Source organism: Hirundo rustica, chromosome 17, assembly GCF_015227805.2.
Source record: "Hirundo rustica isolate bHirRus1 chromosome 17, bHirRus1.pri.v3, whole genome shotgun sequence".
Taxonomy (NCBI): domain Eukaryota; kingdom Metazoa; phylum Chordata; class Aves; order Passeriformes; family Hirundinidae; genus Hirundo; species Hirundo rustica.
This window is the reverse complement of record NC_053466.1, coordinates 13,769,912-13,785,737: the sequence shown is the minus strand read 5'-3', so window position 1 is coordinate 13,785,737 and position 15,826 is coordinate 13,769,912. Positions and strand designations below refer to the sequence as shown.

Here is a 15,826-nt window from a genome sequence, read left to right as displayed (position 1 = left end):
GCGTGGTGCACAGGATGGTGGGGTAATGCTGGTTCCAAGCCACAGGGAGTGGGGTGGTGAGCTCTGAGCTCTGGGTGAGCATTTTGGCATGTGGCTCACTCTCTCTTTTGTACACTTGTGTTGGGGGTTAAGTTTTCCTGTGGAATTTTTCCCCCCATAAGTTGCTAGGAGACTAAATACTGATAGTTAAAGTGTGCTTAACCCGTACAAAAGGAGCGGATCACTTAGTTTAGCGGGAGGGAAAGGCTCCTAGGATCTGAGGGTGGGAGTTCTTTTCGGCTCTTGGTTTTCCGGGGAGGACAGTCGGCGACTGGTAGCTGTGTGGATTCCACGGTTAACGGAGGGGTTCGGTCCTGAGAATTCTATCATCTGTTGGAGCGCCCAACAATTCGGAGTTTTTCGCCTGCCCTGCTGGATTTTGGGCCAGCCCGGGTCCTGCCACCGCGGCTTCTTCAGCACTGCTCACTTCGCTTGCCAGGACACCCCTCTGCCTGCTGGGGACAACCCACCATTTCCAGCCATCAGCCCCGAGTTTCCACCGTTTCAGTTTGGTGCTCTCGGGGTGCCGAGAGATCAGACTGCCCGGGACTTGTGAGACACAGCATCTCGGGGTTCTTGGTTCTGTTTTACTATTATTATAATTGCTGTTGTAGTTTGTCTGTCCTGTTATATTTACTAGTAAAGGACTGTTATTCCTTTCCCCATAGCTCTGACTGAAAAGCTCTGACTGAAAAGCTCTGACTGAAACCAAATTATAATAACACGGAAGGGAAGGGATTCCTAGAGAGGCCTGCCTCTCCCTAGCAGATACCTGTCTTTTCAAACCAAGACAACTTGTGTTATTAATATTCTTGCTGCTAGTCTTGGTTTTCTTCTCTCATTGTTGGTTCCAGTAAATTGTTATCTCAGCCTATGATCTTTGCCTTTTGTGACTCCAGTTCTCCTCCAGCCACCTACAAGTGGGGCGGGGGGGGAGGGAGAGTGAGCAGCAGCATGGTTTTAGTAGGAGCACTAAATAGGGGAATTCCATTCCTAAGCTGCAGCAGACTTATTTAACACCCAACATGGGGTGTGAAGGGTTGAGATATCAACAGATCTGCTCAGCAAGGGTTGGAAACAAAATTTGATCTAAGCTTTTGTTGTATTAGGTAGAGAGCAACTGGCTACAACATTGCTTGGTCTGTTCTTGTGGGTGTGGTGATGCCTTAGGAAGGCTGACCTGAAAGAGAGACTGGCCAGAGCTAGAGATTAAATGAGGTATTTATTGAAAGGCCTTTAGGATACACCTTGGGCAAGACAAAAGCCTGACCAGAGCTGCACCCAAGATAAACTTAGAATGGTCACAAAATGGCTGACTGGTCACGAGGTCTTACATTTTTATAAGTTTTGGTCCATTGGCATATTGGGGTTTAATTGTCCAATTACAGCTTCAGGTTGTGAGGTCCCATCCTTCTTGTTCCTCCCTTCAGTCCACCGTTGTTTATGCTTTTGGGCTTGAAAATTGTCCTTGGTCTTCAGCAGGAAAAGGATTTGTTTTGTCTACCCACTCTGTGAAGAGAGCTGACCAGCACTTAAAATGAGGCTCAGAACTGCACACCTAGGCAGCACAGAAACTGAAAAACATGAAAGCTAAAACTTAAGGCATCAACAGTACCTTACCCTGTCTATATTTTCATATATACTCTCTGTGCCCATCATAGTGCTCCTTTTGAGAGCAGGGAGGGGGATCAGGATCGCTCTGTTGGTGCACTGTGGGATATTGGTTTATGACATGTTAACACTGAGGACGAGGGCCATTTGGGATGTGTATTCAGTGTTGATTTCCTGCCTTGTTGTCTTAATTTAGGAAGATGGATGTCTGCCAGGGAAAGCTGGAGCCTCCCTTGGAATGGAGAATGTAAACAGCCTCCGTCTGAATTATTATAATTTTGAAATTAAAGGGCTTTCAGGCAAAGATATGGGAATAGGAATAACAGTTCTTTACTAGGAATATTAAAAATAAAAATGTAGTAGTACAAAAAAAAGCAAACAAAGAAGAAAAGAAAACACTGTCAGAGTCAGAATACAACCTGACACCCTGTTGGTCAGGGTGTTGGGAGCAGTTCAATTAAGTACTTCTGCAGTGACAGATGTTGTTCTGTTGGAACAGAGATGATCCTGTAGCAGGGCGTCGTTTCCTCTGAAGGTCCAGTGGTGGTGAGATGGGTCTGGTCTTCCACTGGGAATCCAGTGCACACAGGCTGTGCTGGTGTTCTGACTCTCAGTTTTTATCCAGGTGGGAATGCTGGGCTCCTCCTGCTGGGCGGAACATCTCCCAATGGATGATGTAACTGTATCAGCCATGCAGTGAGCCTCGATGGCCCATTAACAGCAGATATTGCTCTCGAGGGAGGATGGGTCCTGGAGGAGATAAAGAAAACATCTCCCCAGCTGGTTTAACGGATGGCAACAGAATACATACTTCTGGTTACATCTTGCATTGCAACCCAAGACACTTGTCCTTGGGTGCCGCCTCTGCGAGTCCATTAATAATTGTACCCAGTCTGTGGGGAGAACAGAGGAGGAAGATTTTTCCCAGGTTTCACCACCTTTTCCTCCTTCAAGCCTGTGACAACAGCTTTTGAGGATTTTGAATTTCCCTTGGATGTCAAGGAAAGCATGTTCTTGTTGCTAAGTCTTCCAGGTCTCCTCAGTGCAGTCCACATCATGTTTAGAGTTCCAAGAGATTTTTAGGAAGGTCATTTAGAGATCTACCCCAGGGGTGGATAGTCATGAGTGGCATGAAATGTGGCAGAAACAGGACTGTTCTGCTCCAGCAGTTTGGAAGTTCACCCCGAACAACTACAGGATCCTGATAAAGTGGGAAAATATTTGAAAGAAAAATGCTGTGGCAGTTCCAGAGATGTGCACTTATGCAATGTGTTGGGCCCTGGCTACTATTTATCAGACAGTGCTCCATACTAGACAGCACAGTTAGGGAGAGGAGGAGGAAGGCAGAGCAACAGGCACCATGGGTACTTCAACTGCAGCTGAACCAGAGGAACAGCCCACGCTGGGAGCACTTGCCTATATATGGAAGAAGACATCCAAGGCAAAATCCATCCATTTAGTGAGGGATGAAGAGGAAGCAGGGCTCTCACAACTGGAGGAAGAGGCAGGGCCGGAGACAATCACCCAATCTCTATCCCTGTGTGAATTGTGGGATATCTGAAAAGACTTTGGCTGCCAGTCAAGAGAGCCCCTGGCAACCTGGCTGCTCCAGTGCTGGGATATCATGACCAATGGTATAGAACTAGGTGGTAGTGAAACCAAGGAACTAGGATCCCTGTCCCAGAATGTACACACTGACAAAGTGTTCAGGGTTAGGATCTCTTTTTTTTTTTTTTTTTTTTTTTTTTTTTTTTTTTTTTTTTTTTTCTCATAGAATTTTAGAATAAGTTGCTAGGAAACAAGAATGACCAGAATAGAGACAAAAGAAATGACCAAGCTCAGGGGAGGAGGGCATCTCACTGGCTACATTTCTCTTACCTATCTCTCTGAGGAGCAGGGATACCAAGAGAATTCGCTTCTGCTGCCAGAGCCTAACCCAGTCCTGCTTCTTCTGCTGTGGGGTTAGGAGGAGGAGGAGGAGGAGGTGACGTGCTGAGGAGGCCCCATCCATATAAACAGCTGACTGAAAATGAAAAGCAATGTGCTCTCTTCACTGACAGTTCCTGCCTTATTGCAGGCATGCATTGAACATAGAAAGTTGCCATATGGGGCTCTACACAGCGAGTGGCAGAAGGTATTGAGGGACAATGTGGATCAAATCAGGTTGCAGATCTGAAAGCTTTCCAGCTGGCTTTCGATATTGCTGAGGGAGAGAAATGGCCAACACTCTACCTCACCAATGACTTATGGATGGTAGCAAATGCTCTGTGGAGGTGGCTGGAATGATGGAAAAAGGCCAACTAAGCAGCACAGAGAGAAACCCATCTGGGCTGCTGAATTGTGGCAGGACATCGCTGCAGAGGAGTTGGTTGTCAAAGTCCATCATGTGGATGCCCCTGTCCATAAGAGTCAGGCACTGAAGACCATCACAACAATGGACAGGTGGATTGAGCTGCCAAGATTAAAGTGTCTCAGGCAGATCTGGGCTGGCATCATAAAGGTGAGCTATTTCTGGCTTAGTGGGCCCATAATACCTCAGGCCATCAAGAAAGAGATGCAACATGGCCTCATGATTAAGGGTTGGACTTAACCATGGACACTATATCCTGGGTAATCCGTGATTGTGAAAAGTGTACTGTGATCAGGAAGGCCGAGTGGGTAAAGCTCCTGTTCTCTGGGGGGCTGGTGGTGCATGTAAGCAGGGGGAGACCTGGCAGATCGATTGCATCACACTGCCGCAAACCCGCTGCCAAGGCAAGCATTATGTGCTGACAACGGTAGAAGGCATGACTGGATGGCAGGAGATATACCCCATGCCTGGAATGTGGCATGGAGATATATCACTGCCTGGAACACCGTTTTGACCCTTGAAAAGCAAATCCTGTGGCAACATGGCAGCATTGAAAGAATTGAGTCAGACAATGTGACTAATTTCAAAAATATCCCTATAAACACCTGGGCTCTGTTAAAGTTTTGGAGGAACTGAGCTTATAAACACCGAACAAGGTATTTAGTGGGTGTACCATATTCCATTATGCACCAACCCCTGGGAAAATGGAATGGTACAATGCACTGTTAAAAACTACACTGAAATCAATGGGTGGTGGGATCTTCAAACACTGGGATCTATATTTAGTGAAGGCCATGTTCATGTTGTCAGTTAATGCCAGAGGGTCCCCCAAGTTGAGCTGGCCCTGCCCAGTCAAAACCTCTATGTACAGCAGAAGGAGATAAAGTTCCATGGTGCATGTGTAGAATGTGTTAAGGAAGTAAGTTTGGATCCATACTACCTCAAGCAAAGACAAATCCATCTCTAGGATTGTTTTTCCTCAAGAATGTGGGTACCTTTGGTGTGTGATGCAGAGGGACAGAGAAATACAGATATCCTCGAGGAGATTTGACATATGCAGGTGTGGTTGACCTACTACAACCTGTGAAGGTGAGTAGTGGCAGCGGGGCTGGAGAGGAGCAGAGCAGAGCACAGGCAGCAGCTGGGATTGCCTTGATAGTGGAGGGAAGAAAAAGAGGGAGACTGTCTTGGGAAATACTGGTTGCACAGGGAGGGTGCTGTTCCAGGGTCAAGATGCAGCCTCACCTGCATGGAAGGTGTCCCTGCCCTTGGCAAGGGGTAGAATTGGAGGGTCTTTAAGGTCCTTTCCTACACAAACCACCCTGTGATTCTTGAACAGCTAGATTGACTGGGGAACAGGGAATATGATAGACAAAGATGAAAAGATTTGGAGAGATCTTCTGGCTGCAGGGAAGGTGAAGAAAAGCTGGCTGCAGCCTGTGAGAACATACTTGGCTGCAGGTGGCCATACCACGGAGCTCCTCAGCTAAAGCCAGGGCTAGGAACTGGCATTGGTTTGGTAGCCAGTCCCATGTGCATCACCTGCTGCTACTTGCTATGAGTGTGACAGCAGATGTGCCAACACCAGACATTTTAGGTTGAGAATAGCTGTTTTCTAGCAATCCAGGTCAAGATAGGAGTGCTGTGAGAGGGTCCAAGAACTCATGTAAACAATAGGCCAATCCAAAGGAGTCCCCTTGTGCTGGTACCCAGAGGGCTCTTCTGGGATGATTCTCCCAAGGAGTTTGCTGGGCAGGGGTGTGCATGGGCATGGCAGCAGTACAGGGGGCTAGCATGAGGCTTTGGGCACCACTGCCTTGCATCAGTGGAGTCTGCAAGCACAGAGTATGCTTTCTGCCCCACCTTTATGTCTTTCTGCTACCAGCATGGCCTCAGCAGAACTGAGATGCAGAAAGATATTGGAGGATAAACTGGTGCTACTGTAGCCAGCCAGTCTCCCAGCAGGCTAACTGGAGGGACAGAAAACAGCCCCCCAGTACTCGCACAGCTCTTGAGCAAAGGTCCTTTGCAGGCCAGAGCTGAGATTTAGCTGTGCCTCCCAAGTGGGGAGAGGGTTGAGACAACAGGACAAATCCCCAACTGAGTAAATAGCTCAGCAGGGTGCAGGGTAGTGTAAAATCATTCTCTGGATTACTCTGGAGTGAGTGCAGGATGGGAGCTTTGCAGGTGGCTGTGTGCTGGCTTGAAGACACCGGGTCTTGTTTTTGACTCTCTCAACTCACACAGTTCCTTGGGTAAGCTGTAAATTCTTTAACTTATCTTATCATATCTTCCCAGGGAGTTATGGTTGCCATTGAACAGGTTTTATCAGCTGAGGAATGCAGCAGGACTTGTACTGCTCCATTTCCCTTGTGCAGAGGGAAGAGCTCCAAGTGCTGTGTCCTGCTTGGGGAGGGAGCAGAGCTGCATCTCTGAGGAGCAAGGTGGCCCAATTAATGGGGCAAAGGGTAGGTGTGGTGAACCCTGCTGGCTTTCACCCAAGGTGGCAAGGAAATTGAGAAATTGAGCATATGTCATTGGACAGTTGATGCTTGTGAAGCACTTGCTGAAAAGTCTGGCTTTAGGTGGGTTTGAGGGTGTAACAGAAATGTTGGGCTGAGCCCTGTTCTCATCTCCATGGCTTCAAAGCAGAGTGGGGCAAGTGACTGTAGCTTGGGGGCAAATAACAAGATCGAATTGGGATGTTATCTGAGAAGGAGTGAGGATGCAAATTCTGTCCCATTCTGAGACCCTGGAACCTAGCCTATATGCACAGCATTCCAGAATCATACATGGCCCCCCTTCCTTGGGGTTTGCTATGGCCATGGTGATATGTTCATCACCCCAAAGGCAACACAGGTCTCGCCAGAGCAACCAGGATTTCCAGATAAACATCAAGCTGTGTAGGAATAGGCTTTCTGGCTGGAAGAGGGGAAGTCTCCAGGGAACAGCAGCTCTGTGTTCCCTGTCCAGCTCCGTACAAAAGGAGGGCTCTCTCCTCAGTTCTTACTTTCCTCCATGGTTGGCTGGAAGACTCTTCTCTGGGGAAGCAGCTGCTGATAGTTGCATTGGAAAGAGGTTCAGTGCCTCAGGCAGACCATGGATTGCAGAGTGGATTGGGACTATTGGTTGGTAAGGGATCATCCAAGAGGTGAGAAGAGACAGAATGTGCTGAGAGGGAGGTCTGGTGGCCTGGTGGAGGCACAGAGAGTAAATGTCTGCTCAGTGCAGAGCTACATCAGTGTCACTCAGCAACGCTTGGGCACTGCTCTGCAAAGCTGTGGAAATGTCTTTGGCCAAGGTCTGGGCAGGTGGAGGAGTGGAGGCCTCAGTGCTGGAGCCTTCTGCACCCCAGCCTGCAGAGAGGATCAGTGAGCAGCCTCCGGGGAAGGATGGATGGTTGAAAGACTCGTGCTCCAGTAGATAGTGCCACTGACTGGTGTAACATGGATACCAACACGAGCCCAGTCTGTGCGCGGTCTGCAGCGCTTGGGAACTCTGGCAAGTATACGCACATGTTGAAGCTGCAATGCAGAGCCTGGGCCCAGTCAGCCTGCAGCAGGCAGAGCCAGAGCCGCTAGGCACCATGCAGGAGGCACAACATTCCTACATCCCGAGGAGATGCTGTGGACAAATTCACCTGCATGCAGCTGGTGCAGAGGTGTGTATTGCTCAGTTTATTCCCGGGACAGAAGGCTACAGAGCACCTCCTGGACAACCAAGGGTGGTTTAGAAAATCCAAGAAAGGATTTTCTAAAATGTTACTTTTCACTGCTAGAGGCATCATCATAATACAGCAGATGGGTGTGCTCAGTAGCTCTTTCTGGCTAGCAAACAAGGTGCATGATCAGCAAAGAGATGCTTTTGGCCAGGATGGGGCTGAATCTCAGCCTGGCTTAGCTGGTTAAGGAGGGATGTGTGGCCCAGTGAGCCTAAAACCTGCTCAGTATTGTAAACAATTCTTGCTGCACTAATCACACTTTGATCCAGGGTACCACACCATGGAATCATTGAATCAGAATGGTTTGGGTTGGAGAGGACTATTAAAGGCCATCCAGTCCAACCCTCTGCCATGGGCAGGGGCACCTTCCACTAGACAAGGTTGTTCAGAACCCCATCCATAGAACCACAGAATATCCTGAGTTTGAGAGGACTCACAAAGATCATCCCGTCCAACCCACAGCTCTGCACAGAGCACTCCAGCAATCCCACCCTGGGCATCCCTGGCAGTGCTGTCCAAAGGCTCCTGGAGCTCTGGCAGCCTCGGGGCCGTGCCCATTCCCTGGGGAGCCTGGGCAGTGCCAGCACCCTCTGGGGGAAGAACCTTTCCATAATATCCAGCCTCTCTCCTGGCACAGGCTTATGACATTTCCTTGGTAACTGCTCTGCACTTCCATTTACCATCAAAGTGTTTGGCTGAGGCATCAGTGAACCAGACGTCTTTAACTTCAGAGTATGATGTAACTGCAGGAACACCAAGTATAGCATTAGGGTTATGTAGCTGTTGCAAAGCCAGCATATCTGGGATCATGGCTGTCTGTAACTTTGCAGGTTTTGTTGGCCGCTCACCTATATCCGTTAGGCCTGTGACTCATGAGACGTGCACACCATTGGTGTTATCTTTGTGCAATCCCACCTTGTGGAGCACAGCCCTTCATAATATTGGCTAACAGGTTAAAAGGTCTTTGGATTTGCACAGATTGGTGCTATTGATTTTTTTCTACTGTTTAAGAGCTCAGTTCAGAGATAGTAATCCCTTTTCCCAGTCAGAGTATCTCTTCTCAAGATTTTTTAATGCTGCAGAACTGAACCCTAATGGTTGTTTAGGTCTGTGTGAACCTTTCTGGAATATGTTACAGTGAGTCCCATATTCAGCAAAACCCCATTCAGCTCTTATAGGATCATTGAAATGAACTGCCCCAAGTGATGAATATATTTTAACTCCTCTATTAGCATTTGTAAAGTCTTTTGTGACTATCAAGCCACCCCTAAGTCTGGCTTTTGCTCATTAATGCATGCAGTGGTCTTGCTCTATAGAAAATCCAGGAATATGATTTCTCCAGTATCCTGAAACGTAACCATGAAGAACATGTCTTTTACATATAGAAGTGCCATCCATTCATGTGCAGCTGCCTGCAGGGTGGCACTGAGACTGGCAGTGTTTGGGATGAGTCTTCCCATGTTGGCCTTCAGCCACCGATGATCAATCATTAAGCACCAGTTCATGTCTAGTTTCCTCACTGACCAAACAGGAGAATTATAGGGGGTATGTGTCCTAAATATAATACCCCTTTGTTCTAAATTTTTAATAGATTCATGTTCTATTTTTTTCCAGATATTTTATTATATGGAGTTTCTGTGGGTCTGGATGACCAAACATTCCTGTTGTGCAATTGCCAAACTTCTTTTAAGGATATCATATCCTGAAATGTTATCTTTGTGATTTGTGATTAGCAAATGTGTGTGCGGTCATTCATTTTTCCCCAGGTAACCATAATCAGACTTTGACAGTGGAATATATAATACTTGGTCCTTTGAATTCTGTTAGATAGACTCTTTTTCTTTTAAAACTTAAATTTATTTTTTCAGCATCTGTGGGGGTGATTGGAGATATTTGGGCTCCTGTAGTAATTAGAAAATTTAAATGTTATTTTCCTACTGGTAAGTAGATATGGGGCCCATCCTTATCAGACTATTGATGGGTAATAACTCACTTGGTGAGAAGGCCCAAAGTTCACTCAGAGCTTAGTATTTTTTTCCTTTTATGTTTCTGTTAACTCAAAAGGGTTGGTGGGGGGTGGTTCCTCTGGAGGTTTTCCATTACTTGTGTTCCCTCCATCCTACACCACTTTGACTAAGTCTGCTATCCTGCATTGGACTGTCCCCGAGGGCATCACAGGGGACTCCTAAGGGTTCTCTTGCTCCCACCAGCAGCTCCCTCAGCAGCTGGGAAGGTGCTTTGAGCTGCCTCTTGGCACAATGATGTATAAATTAGATGCTGCCACTCAATGGCCCAGCTTGGATGTGCCCCAGGCTGGGACAGCAGAGCCTACTCCAAAGCTGGCTTGGTGACAAGGAATGACCTGCATCTGTAGTCACCTGAAGCCAGTAGTGAGCAAGTTGAAGAAGGAGGGGAGCCTTGGTGGGACTAGGGCTGGATTGTAGGGTGGAGTGGTGGCATCTGCTGTAAGGTGGATGCTCTGCCACCTTTCCATATTCCTCCTCCCCAGGATGCGGGAAGTGGACCTGGGCTGTGGGAAGGCTCTGCTCATCAAGGAGAGTGGTGAGTTCCACGCCGTGGGACACAAGTGTCCCCACTATGGGGCTCCGCTGGTCAAAGGTCAGTCTGCATCACGTCCTGGAGAGCAATCAAGGGCATCACAGAGCAAAGGACAGCCCCTGACTGTGCTGCCAAGACTGCAGCAGTGCTGCACTGCACACTCAGCATCACCTGGGCATCTTGTGGCTGGGGAGGGCATGGGCTAAAAGCTGGAGTTGCACAAAACTCCCCAGAGCACTTTGCCAGCTCTGGTTTGCAGCTGCCACTGCTGATCACAGGGCTGGGGCTGCTTCTCTTTGAGGGGAAAGAGGACTCTGAGCTGATGGGATCCTTTCAATAACAAAAAGAATGTTGCTCATATTATTTACTGAAGTGGGATGAAGTGGAGTGGTTTCCTGTCTTGGGCACCGAAAAATATGCATTTTGGCACTTTCTCAGCACAGGCTTCAGGACCCAAGCCTAAGCAATGGCAGCAGACAGTGCTGGCCTGGCTGTGTACTGATTTGCATCACCAAAACTGGAGCTGGGAGGGCACTTTGCTGGAGAGATCCTGGGGAGGACAGGGGAGCATCCTTCTGAGTGACCTCTGGGCATTGCTGGCACAGCAGCTGTGCTGGGTGTAGCAGCCATGCTCTCAGCCCCTCCCCTGGGGTGAGCAGCTTGCTGAGCAGGGCAGAGGAGTCCCATGCTGCCCTGGAGGTGAGAGCTTACTCCCCTTTCAGAGACCTGTGGTGCATTCTTCAGACTGGCTGGCTCACAGGGATCTCTCTGGGGACTTTGCTGCAGCTGTAGGTTGCTGTCCCTGCACCTCACACGTGGTGGTGATGAAATTTGGCACGTGCCTGAGCAAGCAGAGACACGAGCTCAAGACCAGTCTATGGCCACATGGTGGCCCATGCTCTGCCCCGGCATTGTATCAGGGAACGCTGAAGTCCAAGGTAGCAGCCTCTGAGCCAACACCTAGAGAACTGAACACATGGCTTTAGACATGCCTGTGCCTTCCAGGCATGTGCAGGTGCCTTGCTGTGCCAGGGTCTGCTCTGGAACACACGTACTCTAAATCAGTGATGCTCTGCCTGAGGCACCGCTTGTTCTGGGTCATAGTGCGGCTTCTAAGGATGACCATGAGACTCTGGGGATGGCAGCCCCATCCTGGTTGGAGAGCAAGGTTACATCCCAGAGCAGACAGCTTTGGAACTCTGCCCAGAGGTACTGGAGGACCTTGCCATCCAGGGCATTTTAGAAGGAACTGCTCATATAAGATCCCAGTGGTCCCAAACATGCCCAGTGTGCATGTTGAGAAAACTCCAGTGTTGCCCATCCAAGTCCACATCAGCTGCTATGTGTCCTGTAGGAGAGGTGCCATCTCACAGGAGCACCAACCCTGCTCTGCCATGTTCCTTGCAGGGGTTTTGTCCAAAGGAAGAGTCCGCTGTCCCTGGCATGGGGCTTGCTTCAATATTGGCACAGGTGACATTGAGGACTTTCCCGGCTTGGATAGTTTACCCAGGTTCCAGGTGAGATCCTTGTCCTTGCAGTAGGGGAAACCATAGAATCATGGGATGGTCTGGGTTGGAAGGGACCTTAAAGCCCATCTCATTCCACCCTCTGCCATGGGCAGGGACATCTTCCACTATCCCAGGTTGCTCCAAGCCCTGTCCAATCTGGCCTTGGACACTTCCAGGGACGGAGCAGCCACATCTTCTCTGGGCAACCTGTGCCAGGGCCTCACCACCCTCACAGGGAACAATTCCTGCCCAATATCCCATCTAATCCTGCCCTCTGGCAGTGGGAAGCCATTCCCTCTTGTCCTGTCACTGCAGGCCCATATCCAAAGTCCTCTGCTCTTTTGGAACCCCTTAAGGCATTGAAAGTGGCTTTGAGGTCTCCCTGGAGCCTTCTCTTCTCCTGGCTGAGCAATTCCAGTCTTCTTTAGGGCTGCTTTTGATTCCTTCATCCCCCAGCCTGGACTAATAAGGTGAATTGCTCACATCCAGGTGCAGCAGCTTTCATTTGCCCTTACTGAACCTCATGAGATTCCCATTTGGCCACTTCTCCAGCCTGGCCACATTCCTCTACATGGATCCCTTCCCTCTGAAGCATCAACCACACCACTCAGTTTGGTGTCACCCACAAAATGCCTCTTTTTATTGTGATAAAAAGAATGTTCTATATGGCATGGAGTAAATACTGTCCAAGGATGTGCTGGTGTCACCAGTGGAGAGCAGCTCCTTCTCCAGCTTCTTCGTCCCTTGGTGCAGCTCCCTTGCACCCACCCACAGGCATCAGACACCTCCTGGGAACCTGGGGGTGCCCAGTCTGGGAGGTCTCTGGAGTAGGAGTGGGATGGGAATGAGAAACCATATGTCAGTTTGGGGAAGAAATCCGGTTGTATACTGAGCATCGGTGTGTGCTTGATACGAGGAGGAGATTCCACAGCCTCGAGCTGGCATGAGACCTGCTCTGGCCTGAGCTGCTCCTACAGGTGACCCAGTGCCACCACCCCTCCTTCCTTAGCTGTTGCCCAGAGGGAGCCCTTGCTACTCTGCAAACCAGCACTGTTCTCTCACCCTCAGGTGAAGATTGAGAAGGAGAAGGTGTACATCCGAGCAAGCAAGCAGGTGAGGGACCACTGACATCCAGAAATCAAGGCCAATGCTTTAATTTTTTACTGTATGTGCATGGGGGTGGGGAGAAATGCTTATCTTTGATCCTCTGGCCAGGGAAGAGGGATGTGTGAGTATCCAGTTTATATGGAGGTACAAGTGGAGCAGGGCAGAGGTGTTGAGTTCCCCTCTCACCTAGCCCCCTGCAGCTGCTGGACACCTGGCCTGGGCTGTCCATGCTTTCAGATCTTACAGATGTTTATCCTGCACTTGTCCTATATTTCCTTAAACTCAGAGCAACTTTTAATTTAACTAGTCCATGGAAAGAGGCCTCTTCCACCAGCCTTTTAGCCTTGTCTGAATATGGCATGGTAATGACAGAGGCCATTTGTGCTCCCTCTTAAGCCCACACCTCAGCTCCTGCTGGAGAGGAACCTGATGCAGGGGTAGAAAGGGCTCTCCTGCCCTGATGGATGCAGAATGAAGCCCACTCAGGCCACTGCCATCTTTCTTTCCATGAAAAGCCTTCTTTTGATGCATGGTTGTATGTACACGTGTAAATCCAGTGGCTCAGAGCCCCAATGGGCCCTTATAGCACTTGGGGTAGATCCAGAGATGTCACCTGAATGGCAGCGCTTCAACTCCAGCTGATTTGGGGATGTGATGAGGGGAAACTGTGTCTATTTGCTGTACCAGGAAGAGATTTTGGCCTTTATTGCCTGGGAACAGGGAATCTGTGCAGCAGGGCTACACTGGCACAGGTCCATGCCTGTGCTCTGGTCGATTGGACAAGTCCATCAACTTTGAATATCAAATGTACAAGCTCTGCTCAGCTTCAGGATAAAATTTCTGACAGAGCTTCTTTGTTCTTATCTCACCTTCGGTGCAGAATTGCACAAGGACACACCTGCTTTTTCTATTGCCCCACCACCACTCTACCTTCTGAGTAGCTGTATGGCTTTGCAGAAGGTGATGGATTTTTCTTTTGTACCTTGTAAGGGGTAGTGCACTGGACATTGGAATGGTATTTGGATGAGCAGGGGTTTGAAGTCCTTGTTCAGTACAGTGGTGTGGTTGTTACCTTCCTGCCCAAGCTGGTGTATGACACGACTGCAGTTGTCCCCACCCCTGCCTGTCTGCCCAGGGTAATGCTTAGTGAAGATAATTGCTTTTCTTCTTTTTGGCGGTGACACAGGCTCTTCAGACACAGAGAAGGACAAAGATGATGGCAAAGTGTATCTCCTTGAGCAACTACAACCTGAGCAGCACCAATGTGCTGATCATTGGCGCAGGTAGGGGTGGCACATACTGGGACCACTGTGTGTATCTCCTCGCAGGCAGGGATGCAGGGAGGGGGTGTCTGTGTGCCCTGCACCTTCTGTCACCCCTACTCCATTCCTCCCTGTGCAAAGGGTCACACCAGAGGGTCTTCCTGAACATTTTTGTCCTACATGCTCACGATCCAAAGGTGCCCTGTGGTCCAGTGTGTAGAGCTTTGTAGTTCTCTGTTGTCGTGCTTTGGAATGAACCCCGAATCCTCTTCTTGTTACTCCCTTCCCAGTTACATCAGCAAACCCTGATTTCCACAGATGATGAGTCTAAAGTCTTTTCAGGTCCCTGTGGTGTTGATACACCTTTTTCTGTTGGAGCTTGCACATCACTGTCTCATCCCATTGCAGTTCCAAAGTTTTCACCTCAAGCTGCTTCTCTGCAGATGAGTTCTTCCACCTTCCCAGCAAATATCAGATCCTTGACAAAATAGCAAAGCTGCCAAACTCCATCCCCTCCCCTCCCTATCACAGCTCTATTTGTGTATTGCCATTTTTGTAGAAATCCTGATGAGGTGGAGCCCGTCTGCTGAGTTTCTGGAATGGGTTAGATGCCAAGGCTGGGCCATGTTTTGGTGAAATGGAGGGTGGGAGGAGGACAGGAGTGTCTGTTCCTGGGTCTGGAGGAAAAATCTGCTCCTGGCACATGGATTGTACTTAATTCAGTCTCAAGGTCACCAGATCCGAGCTGTGGAAGTTAGGATCATCTAAGGTGCATCTCACAATCTGAGCAGAGGGGAAAACCAGCTTTACTGGCTTCTCCCATGCTGCTGGGTGACATTTTTTCCTTCCTTGAGTCCTTCCTTTTTCTTGACTGAATGCCAGGGTGGGACATGCTGCTCCCTGAGGTCCGCTGGAATGTCCAGGTGTGCTGCAGGTCTGGACAGTCATCGCAATCCTCAGCGAGGTCACTCCACAGACAGCGTTAGCTACTGCTGAGAAAACTTTCTCAGGCTTTACCAGATAAATTTACAGGTCTGTTAAAGACCAGAGTCTATTCTGGTGGACACCAAAGGAGATTTCAAAGCTGGATTTGTGGAAAAGTGTTGTGGAAAGACTGCCCATCCAGCCCTGTGTCAGGGACTGAGATCCAGCCATGCCCAGCAGAGCTAAGAGCAATTGACTGCAGTCCCTCGCTTATGTGAGGGTCACCCTGACATCAGCACAGCGTCAACTCTTGCTCAGGATGTTCCTGGCAGCATGCACAGGATGTTCACCCACCTATCTCTTCTCCCATTGTCCCCCAGCTCCATCAGTGGGAGTGTCTTGTTGGTCAACCAAACCATGATATGGTTCAGGTCCATCTTCTCTCAGTGGTGTTACAGAATCTGTGACTCTAAAAACACTTACCATGGAGTGAGGTTTCCTAGGCTGAGGATAGACTCCAGACTTCTCACCTGAGCTCTCCAGTCTCATCAGTTCAGTCAGGGAAAAAGGGACATGCAAGCCAGGCTGCCTTGCTGCAGTGGGACAGCATGTCCCAAGACAGCTTTTTGTTCAATTTAACCATTTTTACTGTGATTGAAACAAGTGAAAAAAAAAATTAAAGAAAAGCATGAAAAATGCTCTGCAGTGAGTCACACAACCAATCCCTTGACCATGGAGAAGAGAG

At 48.9% G+C, this 15,826-nt stretch overlaps 1 protein-coding gene across 4 annotated transcripts in view; it reads left to right on the top strand.

Moving 5' to 3' along the window:
• The window catches only part of AIFM3 (apoptosis inducing factor mitochondria associated 3), a 46,517-nt gene that overhangs the window by 10,867 nt on the left and 19,824 nt on the right, over positions 1-15,826 (top strand). For all 4 annotated transcript variants that reach the window (XM_040080830.1, XM_040080829.1, XM_040080826.1 and 1 more), the window contains exons 3-6: positions 10,231-10,340; positions 11,688-11,797; positions 12,857-12,901; positions 14,082-14,178. In XM_040080830.1, the coding sequence (XP_039936764.1) occupies positions 10,231-10,340; positions 11,688-11,797; positions 12,857-12,901; positions 14,082-14,178 (362 nt within the window). The remainder of the gene's footprint in view (positions 1-10,230; positions 10,341-11,687; positions 11,798-12,856; positions 12,902-14,081; positions 14,179-15,826) is intronic.